The 17,853-nt window shown below is 51.0% G+C and overlaps 1 protein-coding gene across 11 annotated transcripts in view; it reads left to right on the top strand.

Moving 5' to 3' along the window:
* Positions 1-17,853, top strand: part of SHANK3 (SH3 and multiple ankyrin repeat domains 3) — a 455,788-nt gene that overhangs the window by 264,462 nt on the left and 173,473 nt on the right. For all 11 annotated transcript variants that reach the window (XR_014223665.1, XR_014223666.1, XM_082238697.1 and 8 more), the window contains one exon: positions 11,337-11,542. Coding sequence is in view for 9 of the 11 variants with exons in the window: in XM_082238697.1 (XP_082094823.1) it covers positions 11,337-11,542 (206 nt within the window). In the remaining 2 variants the exon portion in view is untranslated. The remainder of the gene's footprint in view (positions 1-11,336; positions 11,543-17,853) is intronic.

The following is a 17,853-nucleotide window of genomic DNA, read 5'->3' as shown; positions in this document are numbered from 1 at the left end:
GGTGGTCTCGGCGGCCGCCCCCAGTCACCAGTCTAGCTGCTGCATTCTGGATTAGTTGTTGTTTCTGGGCCACCTTCAAAGGTAGCCCCACGTAGAGTGCATTGCAGTAGTTCAAGCGGGAGATAACCAAAGCATGCACCACTCTGGCGAGACAGTCCACAGGCAGTTAAGGTCTCAGCCTACGTACCAGATGGAGCTGGTAGACAGCTGCCCTGGACACAGAATTGGCCTGCACCTCCATGGACAGCTGTGAGTCCAAAATGACCCCCAGGCTGCGCACCTGGTCCTTCAGGGGCACAGTTACCCCATTCAGGACCAGGGAATCCTCCACACCTGCCCGCCTCCTGTCCCCCCAAAACAGTACTTCTGTCTTGTCAGAATATGGCTCAAGCAAAAGTGTGGGTAAGAGTCTCTGACCTGGAGGAGAGGCAGCACACTTTAGTGCTCAGTCTGGACACAGGAACTTCTGTCCCTAAAGTATGTTATCTGAGCTTCTTATTTTTTAAAAAATCTTTATGGCATGAGATTTCTGCCCACCCCTGTGTGCCTTTATCCTTTGCCGAATGGCCTTTGGGAAGATTCCCCTCAGCCTTCCTTCCTTGCTTACATCTCCTCCTAACCCCTTTAGATCTAGTGAGCAGTTGCTTTCTCTGTTCTCGCCAAATGTTACCTGGGAGACCTTGAGTTGAAGCCTCTTCCTTAACAACCCACGTTGCCTCCAGCAACCATCTTTGCCTTGGTCTCCAGCATCCTTGCAACCCTCCGGCATCACCATCACCTGCTCTCCCCTCGCAGGTGGGAGTGCTTTTCTTTCCCTTGTCGCGACGGCAACTCCCTTTCGCCCCTGAAAAAAAAAAATCCCCTGTGTCTTCCCCTCCCTCTTCCCCAGATTTGAAGCTGGAGAAATTACATGGGATCATAGAATTGTGGAGTTGGAAGGACTCCTCCAAGGGCCCATCTGGTCCAAGGCAGGAATCGCAGCTAAAGAATCATATCTTCCCTAAACTCTGCTGCTCTCTAAAACCTTTTGCCTCAGAAGATTCAATGGTGACTAGACAGACCTTATTTGTCCACTGAGACCAGCCTGTCTGGATGGGTTCCCCTCCCTCATCCCATTCTTCCTTTCTCCAGAGGGTTTGCCTGCTCTCTGTCCCTTGTGCCATCGGCCAACACGTAAGGAAGCATCACATTCTTGCTAAGGATGGACTAGAACAGTCTTCCCCAGGCACAGGCAAACTCCAGCCCTCCAGATGACCACTGGTCCTGTTAGCTAGGGATGATGGGAATTGTAGTCCCAAACATTGTTCTACCCGGACACTGAGGTCCAGTACCAAGGGCCTTCTGGCGGTTCCCTCCCTGCGAGAAGCCAAGTTACAGGGAACCAGGCAGAGGGCCTTCTCGGTAGTGGCACCCGCCCTGTGGAACGCCCTCCCATCAGATGTCAAAGAGAAGAACAACTACCAGACTTTTAGAAGACATCTGAAGGCAGCCCTGTTTAGGGAAGCTTTTAATGTTTGATGCATTACGGTATTTTAATATTTTGTTGGAAGCTGCCCAGATGGGCAGAGTATGTATGAATGAATGAATGAATGAATAAAAATCTGGAGGGCTGGAGTTTGTCTATGCCTGGTCTTCCCCAGCGTGGAGCCCTCCAGATGTTGCTAGACTTCTGTCCCAGCCAAGAAGGATGTGAGCCATGGTCCACCAACATCTGGAGGTCCCTGGGCTGGCAAAAGTTGGCACGTGAGCTCATTGTTTCCTGATCTGGCGGGCACATGTGTCCAGCCTATAACACTCGGCTAAATTGTGTATTGACTCAACAGGCATCTAGTCTGCCACTGTGTGAATGGGATGTTGGACTGGCTGGGCCCGTGACCTTGAAGGAATGGGTTTCCCAAACCCCAAAACTGACTGTGCAGGCAGTTTTTACTGCTGCACCAAAATCCCCATTTCTCCTTAGCTAAAATGCATAAACTTTAGTCGTTGAGCAAATGCAAAACAAGAACACAGCTCTCTCCCTTATCAGTTTGACAGCAAGACTGGCCTTGACTTTACCAGTAGAACAGACACAGACATATCTTATGTCCTGACCACAAATGACGCAGACACCCAAGTCTGGGACTAACGCCAGAGCATGTTCTCGGAAGTAGTGACCTCTTGCTCCAAGATAGGAGTAGGAACAGGAATATCCTTTTATGGTCAGGAGTGCAGGAAGGAAGATCCTTTTATGGTTGAGAGTACCAGAGCAGGAACATATGTGATGTCAACCTGTGTACGTACGCCAATGTGGTTGGGCTCCTAGGGGAGGAGTGAGAGGGTGCCTGGAGGATATATAAACTGCATGAAACCTGTCATTTCTTTGGACTTGCTGTAGACTTGATCACGCAAGTGCCTTCTGCTATCCGGAGAGCAGAATAAACTCTTTCTTTGAACCAACTCGGTGTCATTTTGACTTCCTTCCTCCTGTCCCGGAGCAACGCAGACCCAATCGGTGAACTCCAATAAGGCTACAACCTGAAGGCTCAGGTGTTCTGATGAGGGCTCTTTGCCCCCAGAATTTCTTCTCTAGCTCTTAATATTAAACATTGAATGATGTGTTTCAGGGGGTTGGACTAGATGACCCTCGGGGTCCCTTCCAGCTCTACAGTTCTATGATTCCATGTGCCTTCAGCCTTTGTGGGCCAGGTGCCCAAAGCCAGCTGCTTGGGAGGGGCAGACACTGAAGGTCTTGGTACTTGCGAAAGCAAACTCCTGCCCATGAGATTATAGCATGCTGAACGCACCTGCACAGAGCCCCATTTAACGTTCCAAGCCAGAGAAAAGATTCTGGGATCTGCGGCTCTCTTTGGTCAATAGGCAGCACAGCTGAACATGACAAGCTGGGCAAACGAGCCAGCCAAATTGTGAGCTTCTGTGCCAAACCTTTTACTCTTGCTGATGAAAGGCCCGTTGATTGCTCTGAAACTGAGTGAGCTTTTTAAATGGGCATGGGGTTTACAAAACTATCCCGAGCCTGGGATGAACGGGGAAGTGGGAGGGCAGGACGTGTTGAGAATCGCACTATTTGCCCGTTGGTGCCCATCTGGCACCAAAGCAGACTCCAGAGTGGTGGCAAGCCCGAGTGTGGCACCATCAGCATGGGTGTGCCAACACCGCAGGCCAGGAGAAGACTTGGACGTTGTGAAAAACTCACAAACACCAAGGTGATTCTGAGCAGAGCTGCGGAGGGTTTTCTCCCTGCTGCTTCTAAGAAATACGGCACAGTTACTCAAACCACAGAGTTTTCCCACTGCTGCTCTCGACCTGAGCATGCCGTACTTCACTTAAACAGTTAACGTACGTCTAAGAGCAATTTTTGCCAGTGCCTTAAGAGTGACTAATCTGCATTTATTTATTTTTAAGCAAAGCAGGTCTTCTCTGGCGGCTTCAGCTTCGTAGCAAAGCCAGAAGCGGCGATGCCCTAGGGAGGGCCTCAGGCTGACCCAGGGAGGCTGGAATTGAGGCCAGATGCAAAATCTGTGTCAGGCAGCTAACTCAGAGCTGCCTCCCTTCACAGCCAGGAGCCCCCAAATAATTCCCTTTAGCTGTGATAGGATCTTCCGACCTCTAGATTAACTCTTTTCGCTTCAGGTATTCCCCACTAGGACCCGGAAAGTTTCTTTCGCGCTGCACAGGGCATCCTTGGGCAACCGGCTGCCCTACAGATGTTTCCCACCAGCTGTGCTTTCTTGGACTACAGCTGCCATCAAACCTATGAGGTGCAAGAGCATGCGACTGTTTCGCATGTTTTCAAGTGTGCTCTATTTTATTCTTAATCGCATTGTTTTATTGCTTCGGTATTTTAATAAGTAAAGGAAGTACAGTAGTGAGGACTTGCAACTTTAGTAGCTGTCTGATCTACACCTAAGTCTTTACTTGCAGCAGTCCTGGATTTTTATTTGGGGGAGAAGAAGATGCATCGAACCCCGAGCTTGTGAAATGGCTAGAGAGAGGCAGTGTGGTGTAGTGGCTAGAGTGTTGGACTAGCACATGGCAGAGACTAGGGTTCAAATCCCCTCACTCAGCCATGAAGCTCACTGGGGTGCCCTTAGGGGGCAGTTGTGATAACAACAACAACAACAACAATTTATTTATTTATACTTCTACGTAAATCAAGCACTACGCTAAGTTGTGTCGTTCTTGTTTTGTTCAACAACGAAGGTTCAGGATCCAACTAATGGACCACTTGAGCCCTTATATCCCAGCTTGATCACTTAGATCACCTGCAGGAATGTTGTTGGTGAGGCTTGTTTGACAACAACAGGAAGAGACCAGGTCTTTAGTACCATCAGCCTAGTCCTGTGGAACTCTCTGCCAATAGAGATTCAGCAGGCTCCTTCTGCGCCAACCTTTAAATGCCTGCTGGAAACTTTTCTATTCTGTCAAGCTTATGCAGGCAGCAGTGGTGTAATGGTTAAGAGTGTCAGGCTATCATCTGGGGGACCAGGGTTGAAATCCTCACTCTTGCCATGAAGCTCACTGGGGTGGCCTTGGGCGCCAGTCGCTGCCTCCCAGCCTAATCTACCGCCCAGGATTGCTGCGCAGGTTAAATGGAGGAGTGGGTAGAACCACAAAACCACCTCGAGCTCCTTCAAGGAAAAGGTGGGGTGCAAATTCAGTCAATAAAATTCAGTAACAGTGGCCTTGAAGAAATGGAGGCAGTGAGAGATTTTACTTTCTTGGGCTCCATGATCACTGCAGATGGTGACAGCAGTCACGAAATTAAAAGATGCCTGCTTCTTGGGAGGAAAGCAATGACAAACATAGACAGCATCCTAAAAAGCAGAGACATCACCTTGCCAACAAAGGTCCATACAGTTAAAGCTCTGGTTTTCCCAGTAGTGATGTATGGAAGTGAGAGCTGGACCATAAAGAAGGCTGATCGCCAAAGAATGGGTGCTTTTGAATTATGGTGCTGGAGGAGACTCTTGAGAGTCCCATGGATTGCAAGAAGATCAAACCTCTCCATTCTGAAGGAAATCAGCCCTGAGTGCTCACTGGAAGGACAGATCCTGAAGCTGAGGCTCCAAGACTTTGGCCACCTCATGAGACGAGAAGACTCCCTGGAAAAGACTCTGATGTTGGGAAAGATGGAGGGCACAAGGAGAAGGGGACGACAGAGGACAAGATGGTTGGACAGTGTTCTTGAAGCTACCAGCATGAGTTTGACCCAACTGCGGGAGGCAGTGGAAGACAGGAGGGCCTGGCGTGCTCTGGTCCAGGGGGTCATGAAGAGTCGGACACAACTAAACGACTAAACAACAACAACAATAGTGGCCTTGGCCTTGAAGATACAACAAACCCAGAAGTTAAGAGAACAACTACAAGTCACAGAATCACATTTAATAGGAATGAATAAAATGTATAAGAAATGCCTAGGGATGATCCACAAACTAACAATGAAAAGTGAAGAAATTCAGTGAAGCGGCATGCCCATATAATATGTTATATGAAGAATAATATTGAAAACCCAAATGCATTTTAACTCATATAAGTCTTTGTCAGCGGCCAAAAATGCGTCAATAATACCACCATCTCCATCAAACTGCTTAGAAGTCGATACATACAGGAATACAAATGAAATCCATACCGTTTCGGCTTTTGCAGGGCCTGAAGAATGGAATTAAAATTCATGTTTCTACTTGGAACACCCAAAACGACGGCCCTCGGATAAAAGGAATGCAATGTACAACCCAGTCAATGTCATAGCAGAATCTGATTGCAAGTTATCACTGGGAAAGGGCCACTCGGCCACAGCTGTCGGTCAAGACCTTAACAACCACCACAATGAAAATACGGTGGTACCTCTGGATACGAACAGGATCCGTTCTGGAGCCCCGTTCACATCCAGAAGCAAACGTAACCAGCGATGGCACGTCTGCGCATGCTCGCATCGCTTTTCGCCACTTCTGCGCAAATGCGTGACATCATTTTGAGCATCTGCGCATGCGCGAGCGGCGAAACCCGGAAGTAACGCGCTCTGTTACTTCCGGGTTGCCGCGGAGTGCAACTCGAATGCACTCAACATGAAACATATTCAACCCAAGGTATGGCTGCCTTGAAACAAAGAGAGAAGCTAAGGAAATGACACTTTGGTCTCATTTCCCAAGCAACACCCCCCCTCCCCAACCTGGGGTTATTGAAGAAACCTGCTTTCAAGTAAACCTTACCAATGCCACTCATTTCAAAACCTGCCACCCAAAATGCAAACGTGGAGCTAGAATGACTTTGCAAAATCTACTTACTCGAGATTCGTGGAAGGGGTTGTCTGGCTTCCAGAGCACAAAGCTGGGGGGGGTCACCACCTTCCTCCTCCCCTCTTCAGCCTGCCATCTTCTTCCTCTTTCCCCTGCAGCTGGGGGGGCAGAGGGGGGGGGAGAGAGACTCCATTAGCATTCAGATGCTGTGCTGGCTCCCCTTCTTGTACTTTTGCTCCTGCTTCTTCTCACCTAGCATGACTAAGCAGAGAAGGGCAAGAAGCTGGAGGAGGAGGAATGGCAAGCTTTGGGGGCTTGCCGGCAGAGAGACCCCCCCCCAAACAATCCCTCAGTTTCCAAGTGAGAGGCTGCAGTGTGGACTCAGCCTTGCTTGGAAATTCCACCTCTTAGCCACTCTCCATCCTCCTCTCGGATACGTAGGGACTAAACTCTGCACATCCTCAGAGACAGTTATTTATATGTCTACCAGGGGGCGCGAGTGGTGCTGTGGTCTAAACCACTGAGCCTCTTGGGCTTGCCGATCGGAAGGTCAGCAGTTCGAATCCCCGCGACGGGGTGAGCTCTCATTGCTCTGTCTCAGCTCCTGCCAACCTAGCAGTTTGAAAGCACACCAGTGTAAGTAGATAAATAGGTACCACTGCAGCGGGAAGGTAAACGGCGTTTCTGTGCGCTCTGGTTTCTGTCATGGTGTCCCATTGCACCAGAAGCAGTTTAGTCCTGCTGGCCACATGACCTGGAAAGCTGTCTGTGGACAAACACCGGCTCCCTCCGCCTGAAAAGCGAGATGAGCACTGCAACCTCATAGTCACCTTGACTGAACTTAACCGTCCACGGGTCCTTTACCTTTTTTTAATATCTCGACAGTGGAACAAACTCCCTCGGAAAGTGATGGACTCTCCTTTAGTAGTTTTTTTTACCTGAGTCCTCTCCCCCCCCTTTGAAGGTGGGGACAACTGTTGCCCACCTCCAGTCTTCAGGGACCTCACCTGTTCTCCAATAATTCTCAAAGATTATAGACAGAGGCTCTGAGATTACACCCGCAAGCTCCTTTGGTACACTTGGGTGCAGTTTATCAGGCCCTGGAGATTTGAATTCATTTAAAGTAGCTAGGTGCTCCTAAAACTATTGTTTTCCCAGTAGTGATGTATGGAAGTGAGAGCTGGACCATAAAGAAGGCTGATCACTGAATAATTGAATGCTTTTGAATTCTGGTGCTGGAGGAGACACTTGAGAGTCCCATGGACTGCAAGAAGATCAAACCTCTCCATTCTGAAGGAAATCAGCCCTGAGTGCTCACTGGAAGGACAGATCCTGAAGCTGAGGCTCCAAGGTTTTGGCCACCTCATGAGAAGAGAAGACTCCCTGGGAAAGACCCTGGTGTTGGGAAAGATGAAGGGCACAAGGAGAAGAAAACGACAGAGGATGAGATGGTTGGACAGTGTTCTTGAAGCTACCAGCATGAGCTTGACCAAACTGTGGGAGGTGGTGGAAGACAGGAGGGCCTGGCATGCTCTGGTCCATGGGGTCACGAAGAGTCGGACACGACTAAACGACAACAAGGTGCTCCCTTACCACATTTCCCCCACCCCCATCTTGGGCTGCAGCTCCCCCCTAGACCACTTGTTCGGTTATCACCAGGTTGGGCACCACTTTCCTTTTGGGTGAAGACAAGAGGCAAAGTTGCCAGCCAGTAACATTTTCCAGTCTTCTCCATGCAGAGGACCTACTACCACTTGCTTGCTCTTTCTCTTCGTTTGAACACAGCTGGAGAAACCTTTTATTATTGTTTCTAACCTTTCTTGCAAGGGCTTGCCAAGGGCTGTAAAAAGAGATGGTGCATTGCAGGAATGCGTCCTCCTCTTGGAATTTCAGGGAGGAGACAGTGGTTGATTTCAACCAAACGGAGATTTGTGGGGCTTAAGTTTTCATGGAAAACCCTCCCTCATTTCCCGGGAGGCTCCCTTCACCCAGCTGTGTGTCAAACAGTCGATATTTCTGAAACCCTGGAGAGCTGCTACTGCCGGCCAGTGCATACTGTATGGAGCTAGGTGGAGCAGTGGTCTGACTCAGTAGGAGGCAGCTCCCTCTGTTGCAAATTACTGGAGAGGGGAGGACACACTTGTGGGTGCTTGCTCCTCCATCATTGTGTTACCGCTTGCTCGGTTCCATCTCTGAAGCTGGGAGCCCATTTAGGGTCAGGGTGGGCACTGGAAGGGGTGCCAAGAGGTAACACTTGGGCAGAGCCATAGCTTCCTGCATCCCAGAAAGGGGGCTGTCCAGCTTTCTGCTCTCTAACTGGCCTGGCTCGTTGCTATTATTACATCTCATTCACACACACACACATTTCAGTTTTTTTCATATATCATTTACATTCAAATAAAATCAATTTTATACATTTATAGGATTCCTTGAATCCTTAGACCTCCCCTTGCCCCGCCATGGTTTCCATTGCAAATCTTTTCCCGCTCCATCTTATAACATTTATCCAAATTTTTGTTTATATCCTGTTTTAACCATAAAATTCATACATTACAAGTGTGATATCGGTCCTGTTAACGTTTTTAAACTTTTACAGTGCTTTATAAGGTAATCTATAAACTTTCCCCATTCTTTATTAAATTTCTTGTTTTCTTGGTTTCTGATTCTCCCGGTCAATTTAGCCATTTCAGCATAGTCCATCATCTTGAGTATCCATTCTTCTCTGGTTTGAACTTTGTCTTCCTTCCATCTCTGAGGGGGAAGCATCCTTGCAGCTGTTGTCACACACATAGAAAGTCTTTTCTGCTCCCTTGGTATTTCTTTGATTCATTATATATCATTTCCCAGAATGTTTTTGTTATTTTGCACATCCACCACATGTGGTGGAAAGTGCCTTCTTTCTCTTTACATTTCCAACATATATTGGTAGCAATTCTGTACATTTTTGCCAATCTAGTAGAAGTTAGATACCAACGGTACATCGTTTCCATATATGGTAGTTCTCTTTCAATGTACAGCATGCTATTATTACATCCAAGAAACTCTTCCACTCCTCATTTAATCCCCACAACGACCCTATGCGGAAGGCTCAGCTGAGAGGCAGTGACTGGCCTATGGTCACCCCCAGGGAGCTTTGTGGCCAAGTGGGGATTCGAACCCTGGTCTCCTAGGTCCTGTTCCGACATGATAACCACTAGATGGAACTGCCTCTAATTGTCCTCTTAGTCTAAATCCTTTTTCTTGGGCATAGAGGGCAGGAAGCGAGAAGGAACTAGGCAGGAAAGGTCTTGGGTGGGGGGAAGCTGAGGAGGCAGGAAAGGGAGATGTGTTGGGGGGGTGGAGTCTGTAAGCGCCTGCCAACCTGGGAGTATTGCCCTCTGGCTTGGAGGAGTTTCATTTCAGCCCAAATACTGTGTTCCTGTAGCTGAGCATCTTTTCCTGATTTATGTTGTTAGCTGCCCTGAGCCCGGCTCCAACCGGCGAGGGTGGGGTACAAATAAAAATTTATTTTTATTATTTTTATTAAAAGCACTCTGCACATGCTCTGCCTTTACTGTCACTTCACCATTTTCTGTGTCCTGAGGCAGCTTTGAGGAGGCCTTGGGTCATGGCGGGGAATGATAAAATTATCAGGAATAACGTGGGGTGGGGGGGAGGACCGAGGAGGGAGCTTCTATGGGGCGGAATCCGCCTCCCCGTCCCCAGCCGCGGCTTCTGTCTTGCGGAGATGGGCGCTCATCCGCCTCCAGCACCAGCAGGAATAATCCAACAGGTGCCAGCTCCCGTTGCCAGGAGAGAAAGCTCCACCTGTTGAAAGCCTGCCTGCTGCGTTCCTTTTGAAGCCTTTCCCTCCTTTCCCCGCTAAAAACCCTTGCAGCCCTGGTCGTGCCGGGGAGGGGAGGGGGCGGCTTCGAGGTGGAGAAGGAGGGTCTTCGGTGGGCAAAGCCGGCCGGCCGCGTTCAGCCGCGGACACTCGAGAGCAGCTCCAGAGGGGCTGGGAAGGGCGAGCCAGGCAGGCAAGAAAGGGGGGGTGGGAGGAAAGGAGCAGGAGTGCCCGCTTGGGCCCGTGACCATGGGTGCCCGGGGCCGTGGGTGCCACGCAGCGTGCATGCCCCTGGCTCCGAAATTTGTGGGTGCCCTTCTTCATGGGGAATTTTGTGGGTGCTCGGGCACCCAGGGCGTTGGCACCCATGGAAGGGAGGGTCTGCAGAATGCCAACGCGTCTCCCGGGGTTGCCAGCTTCGTTCAGCCGGGGGGCGAGGTCCTGGCTGCCCATAAAACCACGGAGGGAGGGGACATGTGTGTTCAGAGCCCCATTGCCTTGGGAGCGCGGGCAGAAGGCAGCGCCAACGCTGGCGCATCCCTGCTTTGCCGGGGGTTGGACTAGATGACCCGGCGGGGTCCGTCGCCACGCTACGCTCCTCCGACTCCCGTCGGCAGGCAGGGAGGGGTCCGGCCCGGGTGGGTCCCCGCCTCCCGCCGGAGGAAGAGGAGGAGCCGCTTGGCGGCGGCGGCGGCAGCACCTGCAGCATCCCGGCATCAGCAGCATCCGCACCACCGGGCTCCGCCAGAGCCGGCCGGGGTTTGTCGGTGGCCGAGCCGCCCCGTCGTCGCCATGTGGCGGCGGGAGGCGCAGCGGCGGGCGCGGCGCGGGGGCGCAGCGGAGTCGGCGGGCGCCGGGCGCCGTCGGCGGGCGAGCTGAGCCGGGCGGCGCGAAGCAGGGGCCGGCGCGGGGCGCGGGGCCGGCCGAGCCATGGCGCTGCCCTGGGCGGAGGCGGCGGAGCGCGGAGGCGGACGCAGCGCCCGGCCGCAGCCTCGCTGGCCCGGCGGCGCCCCGGGCGGACGACGAACGGCGGGCCCCGTCTCGTGGCGGCGGCCCCGGCGGAGGCTGGTGGCGCCGCTGCCCGGGATGCGCTGAGCCCCGACCAGCCCCCTCCCCTCGCTCGCCGAGCCCTCCCTCTGCGCTCCTCCTGCCTTCTTCCCGGGCGGGCCCCGATCCAAGGAGGGCTCCCTCGGGGCGGCCATGGCGCTCCCGCAGCAGCAGCAGCAGACGCCGCCACCGCCGGGCAACACCACCGTAACGTATATTTTCGTTTACAGCCCCAGCGGGAGCGGGAGCGGGCCGGGGGGCGCGCCGGGGGCCGGTCCGGGCGTGGAGCCCACCCCGCACGCCGCGCCGGCCCCGCTGCGAGGGCCCAAGAGGAAGCTGTACAGCGCCGTGCCCGGCCGCAAGTTCATCGCCGTCAAGAGCTACACGCCGCAGGGCGAGGGCGAGATCCAGCTCAACCGAGGAGAAGCCGTCAAGGGTGAGTGCCAGATCGGGGTGAGGGGGAACGTGGGAGGAAGAGGGGGCAGCTGGACACACCTCCTTCATGGGGGGGGGGAGACGGAGGGAGGAGGAGGAGGAGCTGGGAAGATGCGCTGCCCACCCATTCATCTGGTACCCAATTTGCTGGAGCATCCTTAGATTGACTTGGCACTGGCAGATAACTTTTGGTAAAGTGGGGTGGGTGGATATGGCAAGCCTAGGCTGGGCAGGGTCACCCAGAGGAGATGTTGCCCATAATATGCTTTGGGAAGTAGAGGCAATGGGTTCAAGGGAGTGCATAGGGGATTCTTCTGGGTGGGGGGAAGGGTTCGGTCTGGGTGATTGGGGAGCATTTGTGTTTAGAGTGGACTCTGGGTCAGAGGGTCTTCCTGGACCCAACAGCAGCCAGGCAGATGTCTCTGAAAGATGGGTGGGTGGTGGCACCCCAAGTCCTCCCCCCCCCGGATTATACTGTGGGTCTGAAATTTGGGGATTTCTCACCTGCCAGGTTGTAGAGGTGGTTATTGTGGGCCATGTTGGCCTTCCTGTGAGATGGTAAAAGAGGTCTTGTTTTCCTTCGGCCACTGTTGGCACAGATGCATCTTCTGGGCAAAGGATGGTCAGATCTTGCAATTGAGATTTGCTTGCGGGGGGGGGGGGGAGAGATTTATTGCAAATAGGAGAATTACCCTTACGTCTGCGTACTCATTAAAAATGTGCCACTGTGAATTGCTGGCAAATGGATTGTGTTTCTGGCCGGATTGATGAAGCACCAGGGTTCATTTTAGGACACGGGTGACCTGACTGCACCTGCTGGCAATTTCTGTTGTCACTTTTAGCAGTTATGGAGCAGCACTCCTTCCATTTGTGGGTGCAAGTAACCGGGGGTCTGAGCACAACTTCTGCGCTTGTGCAATGCAACAGATGGGTGAAGAGCTGGCAACTTGTCTGGGCTTATGCAGCAGGCGGGTGTCAGAAGAACTGTCGCATCTGGGTTTCATGTGAGATGCCTGGTTCACCTCCCCCAGTCCCTGGGGAAGTGTGCTTGCGAGGGTCTCAGTTGCGGCTCACTGTTCTGTTGCGAGTTCCTGGTGCAAAGACAAGAATGCACTTTGTAAGCTCCCATTTTTCGTGGAGGTGTAGTATCGCCTGCTGGTTGAAATTGTGACATGTGAAGCAGCTCTTCTGGCTGGAAGCAACACAGCAAGTGGTTTCTTAGAACTTGGAGCCAGAACGCTCTATGCCTGGAGTGTTCCTGACAGATGGCTATTCCTTGCAAACGTCCAAGGAAACGGGAATCTGCAGCTTCCCTCACTGGGTATCCACTCCTGCTGCTGAACCGCACTAGTTTCCAAGCTGTTTTAACCCTCAGGACCGTAACTCAATTCAGCCTTGGGGCTAACTAAGCCTGCTTAAGCAGACCTTTGCAAAGCTACAGCACCTTGAAACACTTTTTTTAAAAGGACTGGTTGATTTCCACAGTGTGCCTGTGCCTTTACTCAGATGCACCTCCGATCTATCGTTTTGTCTACTGGATGCTATCATTTTGGGTTATTCTCTGCCAGGTGGGAAAGAGTCAATCGGTCAGTGCATTACTTCAAAGCCTTGGGGCTGGCCAGTCCGCCCTTCTGAATTGGAGACTCAGTGCCAAGCTGGGCATGATCCTCATCGTACCATTTGCCTTTGCTTGGCTGCTTTTAAGAGTGGGTAGTTGGTGAAGAAGAGAGCTGGATCTGGCCCATAAGCACGGCACAGGGGAGCATTGATTCTTTGCTTCTGCTGGGGTCAGAATCGGAGCCAGACCCCCACCCACCTCCCCCAAACACCTGCTGGGGAAACTGCCTTGCCACCAATCAGAGCCTTCCCCCCATTGCCTGTGGCAGGTGCTTCGGCCGTGCATTGGCAAGCAGCAAATGTCATGCCTGGCTCCGTCCTCACTTTGCCCTCCATGCTCGCAGTTACCAGGGCACTGATGAGCATCTTGAGCTGCAGAGAAAAGTGGGGATAGCGAGCTATGATGTAGCTCATGGTTTAACCGCCTTAAGAAACTCAGAAGAGCTCCCCTGGGTGGGCCCAGAGGCCACTTCTTCACGGTGGCCAAACAGGCGCTTCTGCAAATCCAGAAAGCGGGACCTTTGCACATTAGTGAGCTCCAATAACTGGTATTCAGAGACGTCCTACCTCAGGCAGTGGAGGGCAGGACGCAGCTGTTGTGGCTGGACCTTCCCTGAGGAATGAAGGTGCAAGAGAGCAGAACATTTGCAGAATCGGGGAGAAGGACTTGGCTGGCACAGTAAAAAATAAACCCAGCTGGGGAAGAGTCGGGATGATGAGCAAGTCTAAAGACCTTTCTGGCTGATGGCTTCAAAGTCATTCTAGCTGGGTCAAGGCTTATATGGAATCCGGTCAGTGGCACAGAGGAGAGAGGGCAGGCGCAGCTTTTTTATATATGTTTGTGGCCGATGTGTCACATGAATGAAGAGACAACAAAGTTGGCTTTTTAAAGATACTAAGGAGTTGCTGAGAAATTGTGGAGGACCAATGGTCTGACTGTACAAGGCAGCATCTTGAGTTCACTTACGGTTGGGCTACTCCTGCACGTGTAAAATCCAGCAAATTTTCTCCTTGAAATTTTGCATATCTTCTGATTCTGAAGCTTTTGTTTGTTTGGAGGCACCTATAGAAAACGGGATGGGGGGTGTTGTTGCTATGATTTATCTAGAAAATATCAATTTATTCTGTAATCTGCCTTTCAGCCAAAATATTCTCAAAGCAGAGCAATGATAAAACGCCTCTCTAATAAAACAATCAGCTAATCACAATGAGAAACAGCCAAAAACAAAACAAAAAAACCCAGCAGGAGAAATTAAAATAGCACCACAGAGAACTAAACCTACTCAGGTTAGAAGCCTGCCTGCAAATTAAAAAGACTTAATTACACACACCTAAATTGACTAAGCCTTTGAGTGTGAACCTAGGGAAGGGTTAATGTTTACCACGTGATCATCACCATAATTTCTTGCCTGGATTTGCATCTCCAAATAATTGATACTGTTTCCAGAGTTGCATGGATATGTTATTCTGCAGAATTCTGAGACTTGATTCTGACCATTCTGCGTCTGCAGAATTTGTATTTCCCTGCCCCACTTGCTGTAAGACTGTGGGACATATGGCTGAAAGGTCCTGCTTTTTGCCTGTAGATTGTTCCAGGTGACTTCTGGTCCCTTTGCATGAAGATAGGAATTCAGAGGAGCAACGTGCATCCCAGCCTGGACAAGGAGGCAAATGAGCTAAGCCCAAGACCAGTGCTATCATGCAGACAAACCTTTGGAGAAGGTGAAATGGGTTAGTAGAAGACCAAGCAAGCGCTGTAGCGCAGAGGTGGACCTATCTGTGGTCCTGCAGATGTGGCTGTACTCCAGCTCCCATCAAAGATGGTCCATGGGCAGGGATGATGGAAGCCCCCTGCCCAGGTCCCCCATCCCTACCCTACAGCAAAATCCATGTTCTGGAAGGAGGACGGTGTTTGTGTGATGGCTTTGTGAATTCCGCATGCGGATCAGGCTTTGCTGGAGCTGTTGCCAGGAAGGACTTGCGTCTCACTGCCATGGTTACGGGGAAAGCTCTCTTCAGAGCATCGTGTGATGCGGGTGGCCTGTCAAAGGGTGTAAGAGGAATGGAGAGGATTGCACAAGATGGGGGTTTTTGTACCACCTGCTTTGAACGATCCAGGTGCATGCCAAAAACAAAATTCCAAAGAAGACCGTCCTTACTAATTTGAAATTGCAGCCCCACCTAGAAACCTTGCTCCTAAATCTGTTGGTCCCACACTGATATGACCACAAATTCCTTTCCACCTCTTTGAAGCTGTCTGGTATATGTCAAGGTGGTGTTCATATTGTGTGTGTTGCCCCTGGAAAGGTTAACTCCTGCTCTTCACCAGCCTTCTGATTTCACTCATTGGCTCAAATCACCGACAGGCAGAAGCAGCCAGGCTGCCTCATTCTACGAAAATTTCTTAGAAGGATGCCGGCACATTTTGCTTTATAACTTTCTTTCTAAGAGGGCTAGATGCTTTGAAAAAAAATATTTTATTTTGACAAACTAATGATCATAAATAAATAAGAATAAAAATATGCACCCCACCACCGAGACCATTCCATTGTAACTATCCAGCCTCCCAAAATTTCAACACCTCTTGCAATGGTTTGACCCCTTTCCGTTTTAACAGTACAAATTCTACAAACACCTTCCAGATCTCCCCAAAATCATTTCTCCTGCATATTCCCCGTCTTACCTCAACTTGATGCTTTTCTTACAAAAATCAAAGTTCTGAGCCTGGAGTCCCCAATGAAGGTCTTCATGGCCACCGGGTTGGCAACCCCAGTTTTAAGAGGAGACTGCTGCCAGAGACTGAACCTGCAACCGTCTTCTGAACTATGCTCCGAATCCTCCTGCCCTTTGACCTTCCACGAGCTCCTTCCCCAGTTCCCCTGAGCTCTTGGCATTTTCCTTCCCTTTCAGCCCCTGCTGCCCTATGATTGGGCCCTTGCCTGTTCTGTTGCCCTTCCTCAGCTGCCCTGGCTGCCCTGCCCCTGAGTCCTCCCGGTCTCCTTCCTCCAGAGTTTATGCCTTCTGCTATGCTGCTCTGGTTCCTCTTCTGCACACACCTTTTGAGGGTTTTTCTGTAGCCAAAGTGCTACCGTCCCTCCCAGTGGCCTTTTGCGTTGCTTTCTGCCATGGTGGAAAGGGGCCTGCACAGACAAAGCCCCATTGCCGCCCCCTTCCCTGCCTATGGGCGGCCCTCGTTGGGCATTCCTCATAACCTTGCTAGAGGCCCATTCCTGCTTCTAAAGCCTGCTTGAGCCCATCGAAAATGAGAGGCTGCCTGCATCGCTCTGTCTTTGTCGCCTCCTCCTCCCCTCCTTGGCTTCAGAGGCCACATATGGCAGAATTGGCACCAGGCTTTCCAAACTCTTGCAGCCAGCCAGTCGAGCTGCATGGACCAACTGTGTCTCTTGAGAGCCCCACGTGCTGCTCTTGCTGCTAAACTGGGAAAGTAGGAAGCTGCCTTGTGCTCAGGCTGCTACTGTGCAATCGTAGTTGTGCTTCCGTAATCTCAGAGTTGTGTGTTTGAGCCCCACACTGTGCAAAAGATCCCTTTGGGGCCCCTTCCAACTCTACAATCCTATGATTGCATTATTCTAATATGCACCCAGCACATATCCAGTGTAAACCAGCGAGAAGACCCACAAATATAATAATAATTTGTTATTTCTACCCCGCCCATCTGGCTGGGCCTCCCCAGCCCCTCTGGGCAGCTTCCAACAAAAGATCAAAAATACATGAAAACATCAGTCATTAAAAACGTCCCTAAACAGGGCTGCCTTCAGATGTCTTCTAAATGTTAGGAAGTTGTTTTTCTCTTTGACATCTGATGAAAGGGCATTCCACAGGGTGTGCGCCACCACCGAGAAGGCCCTCTGCCTATGAAATGTTACCTGTACTATACTCCAAAAAAGGACAACAGGCAATAATCCAGCAGAGGGACCAGTTTCCCATGCCTTTTCTGGCCTTGTGAAGGACCGCTGTTTCTGTCGAAAAGCCCCGTCTGCGTCTTGAAAAGAAGAGCTTCTCAACAAAAAGAAAATTGCTCAGCTGAAAGACTTCTTATCAGCTGCGGATATATAAAAGGAATAAGAAGGATGTTGGCAAGCTGGAAGGTGTGCAGAGGACGGCGACCAAAATGACCCATTGTCTGGAAGCCAAGCCTGATGAGGAGCGCTGGAAGGAGCTGGGTATGTTTAGCCTGGAAAAGAGGAGGCTGAGAGGAGACAGGGGAGCCCTCTTCAAATATCTCAAAGGCTGGCACATGGAAGACGGAACTAGCTTTTTCCCCGTTGGTCTAGGAGAGGCTCTGAACCAACAGACTCAAGTTACAAGAAAGGAGATGGCAATTAAACGTCAGGAAGAACTTTCTGATGGAAAGAGCTATTTGACAGTGAATTGGACTCTCTCAGGAAGTGGTGGACCCTCCTTCCTCGGAGGTTGTTAAGCAGAGATTGGATGGCCACCTATATTCCTGCACTGAAGGGGGTTGGACTAGATGACCCTTGGGGTCCCTTCCCATTCTGTGATTCTTTGAACTGTTTGGACACATTCCCCCAAAGAAGATGGTTAAGAAAAAGTTGCTCATGGACTCTGAACTAAACAGGACATACAGTGGTACCTCAGTTTACGAACATAATTCGTTCTGGATGTCCGTTCTTCAACCAAAACTGTTCTTAAACCGAGGCGCGCTTTCCCTAA

This window comes from Podarcis vaucheri (genome assembly GCF_965113315.1).
Source record: "Podarcis vaucheri genome assembly, chromosome: 10".
NCBI classification, from domain to species: Eukaryota; Metazoa; Chordata; class Lepidosauria; order Squamata; family Lacertidae; genus Podarcis; species Podarcis vaucheri.
This window is presented reverse-complemented; position numbering and strand designations above follow the sequence as displayed.